Genomic DNA, 10,744 nt, shown 5'->3' with positions numbered 1-10,744 from the left:
GTCGCTCGTCAAAGTCGACCGAGCCACCGCTTCCTAGTGTTGCCGGCCATGGATGGCTCCATCTCCTCCATCAGCACCTCCTCGCCTCTCCGCTTCGCCCAGAAACCTTCCAAGCTGAGGCCACGCCTCAACCCCATCCGTCGCCGTCGCCGTCCCCTCCGACGCTGCAGCAGCAGCCGCCGATGGAGGCATTCGGCTTCGACGCCCTCAAGGAGATCATAAAATATTTGCTTTTATTAAAGAAAATAATATATGGCGCATTTAATGTGTTATATCCAACAGCTTAAGGGGATAAATGGTGAACTTTTGAAGGGCGCCCGCGACCTTGCCGAGCAAGATGCGAGTCTTGCTTTTGAAAAGATGCAATCACCATGAGGAAGATAAAGCTTTCTTAATTATGCAAATCAACTTCAAGGCATTGTAACATGGAGTGAGAATCGAATGCCTTGATGACGAACTGCCACAACTTTCCGCATATATCTTTTTTGGTTGATCACCCGCTACCCCTGGCCACTAACGCAATCCACATATTTGTATATGTCGATGCGGACGACAAATTCAAGTTATATGCCAACAACACGTAGGAATACGAGACATAGGTAAAGAAACACGCACCTTGCCTTCTTGACAGACTACCCTGGACACGAGGCTCGGGATCACCTAATACGCTCTTTGTGACATCCAGGTGTTGTGCAAACCAGATGCTACATGTCACTTATATTCTAAGGTCACCTACAAGCTAGCGAAATAGCATTAACAAATGTAACATTTCACTTCGCCATCCGTGGTGCAACAGCATGAGACCGTTGCCAACTCCCACTAGGCATATGAGTGCCTACTCAATGTGAAATTGGTCCAATAATAAAAACTCACATGGTCTCAACTCCCAATGTGTAGCGGCTCACAAAATTTATATGTTGATAATTTGGTACCGATCGATTCCAGCGTGGGGCGCCAACCTTAAACATATATTGATCATGTTACCCTTTTTTTTGTGTGTGCTACAACCAAAATGATGAACATGTAAAAATCTTGTGGAGCAAGATGAATATTATCTCTTTTTTCTGTTTCCTTAGTTGAGCTTAAAGTAATTGTGTGGACGGTTATCCAATGTGTACTTTATCTTTGTAATTTGAAACATAAGTAATCGCCAAGAATGAGGGAGAACCATTCGATAAATCACCATAAACAATTTACAAATATATGTATGTTTCCTCTAATGCGTATACCGCCTGTTCAGAAGTAGTGAGCAAAAGATCACACAATCTTTGCTATTATGAAAGAAAATAATATAGGGCGCATTTAACGCATTATCTCCAACAACTTTAGGAGATAAAGGGTGAACTTTTGAAGGGCGCACACGACCTTGCGAGCAAAATGCATCGAGTCTTGCTTTTGAAAAGATGAAATCACACTGAGGAAGACATAAAGCTTTCTTAACTATGCAAATTAACTTCAAGGCACTATAACATGGAGCGAGAATCACATGCTTTGACAGCGAACCGCTTCAAATTTCCGCATATACTATCTACCTCTGGCCACTCGCGCAATCCACAACCCTCCCATCAAGGTTGTATCACGCTAAATATAAACGTTGTTTTTATCAAGGTAAAGACACTAGTTAGGCCGCCTGCGGACAGTTCACGAAAAATAATGATGTGCCTAGCTATTCCATGTTCACGAGGCTAACCTAAACCTGCATCTATATTGAATTTAGTTGTTGCAAGTACGTGCTGCACCGGGGAGCCCCCCTTTTCGAAAAAAGAAAGTACGTGCTGCGACGCAGAGGCCGAGGAAATGAGCGATGCTTTTCTGTCAAAACCCCTAAGCCTACATATGTACTCCACCGACTATATGTTGGACTTATATACTGCGAGCTTATCATCAACAGCTGGATGTCTAGATTCATACAAAAGTGGTGCCTCCTTGGAGGCCGCAAGGGGCAGATCGCTGTGCTCCGGTTGATGACCACAATCAATTAGTAAGTACTAACTAAGCCTGTCCGGCGGCCACGAGATGAACAAACAAATTAATTACTTTTTTTTGAGACAACCTCATGAAAAATTTTATTAACCCGTCACAATATTTACAGGGACGAAAAAAAGATCTCCAGGATGACCTAACCAGACATGGCGGCCACCCCCAAGAGATAAAGCATGCTTCATTAAGTTGTGAGCCTCAAAGTTTGAGCTCCTAAATTCATGACTTATTTTACAAAAATGAAAACTAGCAGAATGTTCTATGATTTCATGAACCACCGCACCATATGGAGCTGAAGTACCATTGTGTATGTCTTCTACCACCGTCTTGCAGTCGGAGGCCACATGAATGCTTTGAACGTACAAGTCATCCGCCAATGCTAGTGCTTCCCTTATGGCCAGGGATTCGAGTGTTGGAGGATCATTGATTTGCCGGAACGCAATGACCGAAGCTCCAAGAAACAGGCCATTTTGGTCCCTACACACAGCAGCAACCGCACCATACGTGCCTCCTCTCGACAGCACTGCATCCACATTCACTTTGGCACACCCTTGGACCGGAGGCAGCCAGCGTTTTGGTCTCGGCACAGAAGTAGCAATTGGCCTTGGTGACGGCGTATTAATCTGTTGCAGTTCTGATAAGTAACTCGTGATGAAGCCGTTCGTGGAGTAGGGAGATTGGAAAATGTCCTCATACATCGCCTTCCTCCTTGCACTCCATATCGCCCATGTTGTAACCACAAGGCGAGTGAACTCTTCAGACGGTAGCATTTCATATAGAGCAAAAAGCCGTTGCTTCGGATTATCATGCTGGCAGCTTATCACCTTTTCCACAAAGTCCTCTGGAGCTAAAGCCCAGATACTCCTCGACATCGAGCAATTCAACAGCGCATGTCTCCATGTATCCGTGGCTCCGCATAAGTGGCATGTATTTTCGGCAGACATGTTTCGGTGGTGGAGGACCTCACATGTAGGCATCGACTGCCTGGCTAGACGCCAAACAAACATCTGTAGCTTCGAAGGTACTTGTATGTGCCAAATTGCACTCCACTGCTTACTTTCTTGTGTGTTTGAAGTACCGTCTTCCTCATGAAGCCATCCTTCCCTGCCGATCTTCGTTCTGAGTATCATATGGTAAGCAGAACGCACCATGAAAACTCCCCGTCTCTCTTCATGCCATGCCCAAAAATCTGTTATGTTCCTCGTACACAGCGGTATCTTGAGGATCACTGCAGCATCAAAAGGACTAAAGACAGACCGTACCAACATGGGGCGCCAGCCTTAAACATATATTGATCATGTTACCCTTTTTTTTGTGCTACAACCGAAATGATGAACATGTAAAAATCCTGTGGAGCAAGATCAGTATTACCTCTTTTTTCTGTTTCCTTAGTTGAGCTTAAAGTAATTGTGTGGATGGTTTTCCAATGCGTACTTCATCTTTGTAATTTGAAACATAAGTAATCGCCAAGAATGAGCGGGAACGATTCAATAAATCGCTATAAACAATTTACAAATATATGTATGTTTCCTCTAATGCGTATACCACCTGTCCAGAAGTAGTGACCATAAGATCCCAAAATCTTTGCTTTTATGAAAGAAAATAATATATTGTGCATTTACTCTGTTATCTCCAACAGATTCAGGAGATAAATGGTGAACTTTTGAAGGGCGCACGCGACCTTGCCGAGGAAAATGGAGCGAGTCTTGCTTTTGAAAAGATGCAACCACGATGAGAAAGACATAAAGCTTTCTTAATTATGCAAATCAACTTCAAGGCACTGTAACATGGAGCGAGAATCACATGCTTCGACTGCGAACCACCTTAAATTTCCGCATATACTATCTACCTCAGAGCAAAGGTTGTACATGATCAGATGGCTCTAAATATAAGCGTTGTTTTTATCAAAGTAAAGACACTAGTTTAGGCCGCCTGCAGACAGTTTGTGGAAAATAATGATGCGCCTATTCCATGTTGACGAGGCTAACCACAACATGTATCTCTGTTGATTTTAGTTGTTGCAAGTACGTGCTGCAACGCAGAGGCGGAGGAAATTAGCGATGTTTTTCTGTCTAAACCCCTAATCCTACAATAGGTACACTTCCTATGGATTATGTGTTGAATGTAGTTTTCGTGCACATAGTACTAATACACAGTGCGAGCTTATCATCAACAATTAGATGTCTCGATGCATACAAAAGTGGCGCCTCCTTGGAGGCCGCAAGGGGCAGATCGCTGTGCTCCGGTTGATGGCCAGAATCAATTATAGTACTTATTAACTAAGCCTGTCCGGCGGCCACGACATGAACAAACAAATTAATTACTACTTTGGTTGTGGGTCATCGACTCAGGTGACAATGCCGACTGATTAACAGTGGTCTGAACGGTACGCACAGACTTAACACTGAACAGCCGGTCTCAGTCACGCACTAATGTTACAAGCTAGGGCCCAGCGGCAGCTAAGCTAGGCTAGGACATGTGCTAAATGTGTTGTGTGTTCGCCCAGTGGCAAGGACAAAGGACGATGGTCTTCCTCGCTTCACTTGCTCCACGACGAAAACCTACATCTATATGTTAGTCTTTGCAAGGCACGTGGTGCGTTCTAAATCTTTTGTTGCTTGCCGGACCTACTCATTGAACATACGTGGACCTACTTTCCATGCACATACTTAGGTTCTTTATGGTGGAACCAGCCCATTAGAGTTTAAGTCTTAAATTTGACACTGGTACTCTCATTTTTATGGATTTAATTCAGATTTTCAGACGATATTCGTTTAGTGGGAAGAGCCGAAGGATAAAGAGGAAGAGGAAGAAACCAAAAAGGCGGGTATCGGATTAGTAAAAACCATTAGTACCAATGATCGTGTTTCTTCTGCCGAGAGCAATTCAACGACTATTGCACTATCCATGGTTTGTTGAAGGACACCCAATAGAAAAACTCCAAGTGACACAATAAGTTCATCGTTGGCACCTGCATTGCCACGCAGCCCCCGAGACGAAAGAAGTTTCTTGCAGGCTCCAACAACACTCCTCATCCTTATCCTCATGCCATCGACGATCGAGTCCGCCAACTTAAGATATATCTAACGATTCACTAATTCATCATGAGCTCTTATGTGATCGCATTGAGGAGATGGAGAAGAAGATCACCAAGGACACTTAAACTACCCTTGCTACTAATTTTAAGCTCATAGCAAGATCCAGCGAGTCTTGCTTGAACCAAAAGAGAGGTGACATTGCCTTTTTTATTTATTTGGCTACAAACAAAATGATGAACATGTGAAATCTTATAGAGCAAGAGGAATGTCACCTCTTCTTTTTTTTCTGTTTTCTTAGTTGAGCTAAAGTAATTGTGTGGATGGTCATCCGATGTGAATTTCATCTTTGTAATTTGTAACGTAAGCAAACACCAAGATTGAGGGAGAACCATTCGATAAATCGCCATAAATAACTTAAAAATGTAAGTATGTTTCCTCTAATGCGTGTACCGCGTGTCCAGAAGTAGTGACCATAAGATCACAAAATCTTCGCTTTTATGAAAGAAAATAATATATGGCGCATTGAACGTGTTATCTCCAATAGTTTCAAGAGACTGATGGTGAACTTTTTCAAGGGCGCGGAGCGCGACCTTGCCAAGCAAGACGCAGCGAGTCCTGCTTTTGAAAAGATGCAACCACCATGAGGAAGACATAAAGCTTTCTTAATTATGCAAAATCCACTTCAAGGCACTATAACATGGAGCAAAATCGCATGCCTCGACTGCGAACCACTTCAAATTTCCCCATATATCTTCCTTGGTAAAGGCACTAGTTTAGGCCGCCATGGTTTTTTTATTGCGAGGAAACTTCTGATCATCTATTCTTCTTCAATCATGGCGGTACAACGAACACCGTAAATAATAAAAATTACATCCAGATCCATAGACCATCTAGTGACGATTACAAATACTGAAGCAAGCCGAAGGCGCGCTGCCGACATTGCCCCTTCTTCGCCGGAGCCAGGCAAAACTTGTTGTAGTAGGCAGTCAGGAAGTCGTCGTGGTAAGACCCCATGGGCTAACATAAACCTGCCTCTGTATTGATTTTAGTAGCTGCAATGCAAGCACGTGCTGCGACGGAGAGGCGGAGGAAATTAGCGATGCTTTTCTGTCTATATCCGTAATCCTACATATGTACTCCACCTATGGACTATATGTTGGATGTAGTTTTCGTACACATAGCACATAGTACTACTATAGTGCAAGCCTATCATCCACAACTAGATCCATATATACAAAAGTGGTGCCTCCTTGGAGGCCGCAAGGGGCAGATCGGTTGATGGACACAACCAATCATTAAACAAATTAATTACTTTGACAGAGAGCGAGACAACGGGTAACAGTGGTCTGAACGGCACGGACTTGGCACCGAAGAGCACAGTGGCCTTCATCACGAACGAATGCTAGTAGTAGTACGAGGGCGGAGGGCCATGCGACAGGACGCACGCACGAGGACGATCGTCTGGCGACGAAACGAACAGTCCGCCGAACGTGCCTGCACAGTCACGGTCAGCGGGCCCCGGTGCTCACCGACAGGTGGGCCCAGATCCACAGTGGGCCCCCAGCCGGACGGACTGCTTTTCCCCACGTGATGGCCACCGCCGCGGCGACCATCCGGCGATCCCGCCCCCTCGACGGCGTCGCCAGCCCCTCTGCCCCGCTGCATCTGGGCCCCACCGCCGCATGCAGCCACGCTCGAGCGTCACGACACCGGACAGTTCCGTGCTCTGCTGGCACTCGACGGTCGACGCATTACCAGATCGGCTGACGCGTGGGCCCGTGGCGCGTCTCCCACTCCCGTGCACTGCTCCGCCACCTCCACCTTCTCTTCTCCGTCACGGAGGTGCAGTGGAGATGCCCGCGACGGCACCGGCGCGCCACTGACGACGCGGCCCCACCCTGTCAGTCGCCACTGCGCCAACCACTCTATATAGAACGCGGCCGGCAGCTCCTCCTCGGCCGGCCTCCCGCGAATCTCGATCGCTCGTCAACGTCAGCCGAGCCACCGCTTCCCGCCGCTGCCGGCCATGGACGGCTCCATCTCCACCACCACATCCTCCTCCTCCCCTCTCCGCTTCGCCAAGAAGCCTCCCAGCCCGAGGCCCCTCCTCAACCCCGCCCCACGCCTCGCCCGCCGCCAGCCCACCCGCCTCCGCGCCATCTCGCCGTCGCCGTCCCCTCCGACCCCGACGCCGCCGCCGCCGCAGCAGCAGCAGCCGATGGAGGCGTTCGGCTTCGACGCGCTCAAGGAGACCTTCTCGGTGGACGTGGCGGCGGCCGAGGCGCGCCCACTCAACGTGCCGCTCGCCGCGCCCTTCACCATCGCCTCCTCGCGCCTCGACGCCGTCTCCAACGTCGCCGTGCGGGTCGAGCTCTCCAGCGGCGCCGTCGGCTGGGGCGAGGCCCCGGTCCTCCCCTCCGTCACCGCCGAGGACCAGCCGGCCGCGCTCGCCGCCGTCGGACGCGCCTGCGCCGCGCTCGTGGCCGCCCGGGGCGCGCCCCTCGGCGCCGTGCTCCAGGACGTCGCCGACGCGCTGCCAGGACACGCCTTCGCGTCGGTGAGACATCCATTCACGCCTGCTTGCCCGTCCATACTCTTGGCAGACAATTTTGGCTCGATTTTGGGTACAATTTCTGAGTTTGACAGCTTGAGGAGTTCTGCTCCACAAGACAGACTTCAGAGTTTACAAGTCAGTTCTTTTAGAGGATGTTGATGGAAGGATGGGGAATTGGTTTTTGGATCCTAGGCCTTGATTTAGATAGATATCTCACCTTTATGAAACTGAACCGATTGAGGTGGTTGACCACTGGCTCATGCCCTGATCCCAAAATAAATGATAACTGCGAAGACAAATTTTACTCTAAAATGCAATTAAGGGACTCTCAGCACAAGCCAGCAGTAACAAACAGAATACATCCAAAATCAGAGAAGTTCTACCTTCCAGCGGAAAGCTGGTTCTCAGTTCTTAAAGAGCTTGATTCTTTTAGTACACATAGAACTGCTTAATTGTTTCTCTTGGAACTTGGTCAAATATATTACTCCCTCCGGTCCATATTACTCGTCGCTTAAACTGATGTATCTAGACATGTTTCAGTGCTAGATACATCCATTTGAGCGACAACTAATATGAATCGGAGGGAGTACCTGACTCTTTTTCATGATTTCAAAAGTATCTGTATACAAGAATCTTCCTCTGATGAGCATTTACTTGTGCTCTTCTCCAACAAAGGCCAGGGCAGGAGTGGAGATGGCAGTGATTGACGCAGTTGCTAACAGCATCCGCATACCCTTGTGGAGATTATTTGGCGGAGCATCGAACAGTGTGACGACAGACATCACGGTATGGTTATCGAAGTATCCTTGCAGCAAGTCCGGCATCTTACGGTTGCTTAAATGAAACTGCTAAATTCATCTATTTCTGAATTTTAGATTCCAATTGTTACCCCAAATGAAGCCGCTCAATTGGCTGCAAAATATCGGGGACAAGGGTTTCAAACTCTGAAGCTCAAAGTAGGAAAAAATTTGAACTCAGACATTGAAGTTCTGAAGGCTATAAGGCTTGTCCATCCTGACTGCTCATTTATCTTGGATGCAAATGAAGGGTACACAGCAAACCAAGCAATTGAAGTCCTTGACAGACTAAACGGTGTGTACTTTCACTTTGTTCAGTCTTTTCACTCTTAATATCTCAGTCAGTGTGATGTTATATGGTGTTTCTAGTATAACTTATTTATTTCATTGGTTTCAGAAATGGGAGTAACTCCTGTACTCTTTGAGCAACCAGTTCATAGAGATGACTGGGAAGGTCTCCGTGATGTTAGCATTGCTGCTATGGAGAAATACAGAGTTGCTGTTGCTGCTGATGAAAGCTGCCGCGGTTTACTTGATGCTCAAAAAATAATACATGGAAATCTTGCTCATGTTATTAACATCAAACTGGCAAAGTTAGGGGTTCTTGGAGCCCTCGAAGTAATTGATGCCGCAAGAAAAGCTGGTATTGCACTTATGATTGGTGGTATGGTCGAGACTAGGATTGCCATGGGCTTTGCCGGCCATCTCACTGCTGGGCTTGGTTGTTTCAGGTTGGTTAAATGTGCAAATTCCTGCAAAAAAGATTACTTGTGAAAAGTATGGTATTTTAGAACTAAAGATAATATCACTTGGAAGTTCAAACTAGAAATGATGACATGAAGTTTTAGACCTTATGTCTGTCAGATCAGGTGCTTAAATGGTTCTTGTTCTTTTGTGATTGCAGTTTTATTGACCTGGACACACCTCTTTTATTGTCCGAAGATCCAGTGTACGGTGGCTATGAAGGTATTCTTACAAAAAATCCTGTACAGCTGCAATTTCCTTTTTTTAGATGTGTTACTTTATTCATATACACAGTTATACTTTCAGTTTGTTTTTATGCAATGCCGTAGATGTTTCTTTCCAAGATATCGTTTTCGAAAACCACTCCATATTGTGAAAAATATGCTGTTACCTGTCAGTAATATATCGGTACTAAGAGTTATTAAGCTGTCATTCCAATGCTTATGCGCTGATATCTCAAAGCAAAATACTGCTCTATTCATGTTTATTCAAAATCTGTTGTATCTTCAGAGTAATAAATCAATCAAATCAGATTATTATCTCTGCTCTCTGGCCTGTACTTACTGTCTTACCCGACTTCTATTATCAGCTTCTGGACCTGTCTACAAGTTTAAGAATGCTCGAGGCCATGGCGGTTTCCTTCATTTGGACAACAATAATGGATGGGTATGTCACAGCTCACTCATGAACCGCCATTTCCTGTAGATATTGTTTGTACTCCCTCCGTCCGGAATTACTTGTCATCAAAATGGATGAAAATGGATGTATCTAGAACTAAAATACATCTAGATACATCCATTTCAATGACAAGTATTTCCGGACGGAGGGAGTACTTTTCAAGATTCAAAATATTGTGGTCACCAAAAAATATAGCCAGTTGCAAACATTGTCTAGAGCTGCAGTAAACTTAAATTTGCCTGCCAGATACTTTACCTGGCCTCTGACCTACACATGATCTGACAACAGGGACTTTGTCCTTAACAATGAAAATACGCGTAAGATTTGCCTATTAAAAGTACCATGTTCTTTAATCTTATTATTGGTACTATGTCTAAACAGGCAAACATGTGATTTTTTTTTCCAGAAATGAAGATGGTTAACGCACGCCTTATCCTCCGGGAGGAACTTTATAAAGCATATCAGCGCATTCAGTATAGAATGTAGAAGTTATCACACGCGACGACTACCGTGTGGAACTGAAATGTAACACAATCAATTGTAAGCCATATATATAGTGGTAAAGCTCCCGTTTATGTACTGCTGTAAGTCCTGTAGATAGGTAAGTTCAGAAGGCCAGCTCGGCTGGCATTGTTGCTGTAGTGTAGTACAAGCAGTAACTGTTCCCTCAGTGTTCTCCTTTTGTATTTTTCTGGAATAAATGAGACTGCCCCTTGAGCTAGCAAAGTTTATTGTGCATTTCCATGTTTCTGAGGCGTCTATCGTCGAATTATGCGGCATTTGTGAATCAGTGAAAGAGAAGATTTTGTGTACGAGGCTACGAGCATCTCGTTTTGAAGGGTGGGAGGGGATTAGACCTCTCTTTTGCTAAATTGAAGATTGTGTGATTTCTCATTTCTGTAAATGAAATCGAAGAGGAATGCCTCTCTTTTGCTTTAAGAAAAGCTCTTGCT

General features: G+C 45.6%; 1 protein-coding gene across 1 annotated transcript; it reads left to right on the top strand.

The window, feature by feature from the left end:
* The first annotated feature begins 6,857 nt into the window (after positions 1 to 6,857).
* Positions 6,858 to 10,517, top strand: LOC123068459 (L-Ala-D/L-amino acid epimerase-like). Its single transcript, XM_044491041.1, has 7 exons — positions 6,858 to 7,575; positions 8,248 to 8,358; positions 8,448 to 8,664; positions 8,767 to 9,100; positions 9,274 to 9,335; positions 9,703 to 9,779; positions 10,198 to 10,517. The coding sequence occupies exons 1-7, from the start codon at positions 7,045 to 7,047 to the stop codon at positions 10,201 to 10,203; spliced, it is 1,338 nt and encodes a 445-aa protein (XP_044346976.1). The 5' UTR covers positions 6,858 to 7,044; the 3' UTR covers positions 10,204 to 10,517.
* Positions 10,518 to 10,744: the final 227 nt, after the last annotated feature.

Source organism: Triticum aestivum, chromosome 3B (assembly GCF_018294505.1).
Source record: "Triticum aestivum cultivar Chinese Spring chromosome 3B, IWGSC CS RefSeq v2.1, whole genome shotgun sequence".
Lineage (NCBI taxonomy): Eukaryota > Viridiplantae > Streptophyta > Magnoliopsida > Poales > Poaceae > Triticum > Triticum aestivum.
Note: the sequence above shows the minus strand (reverse complement) of the source record. Positions and strands in the feature narration are given on the sequence as shown.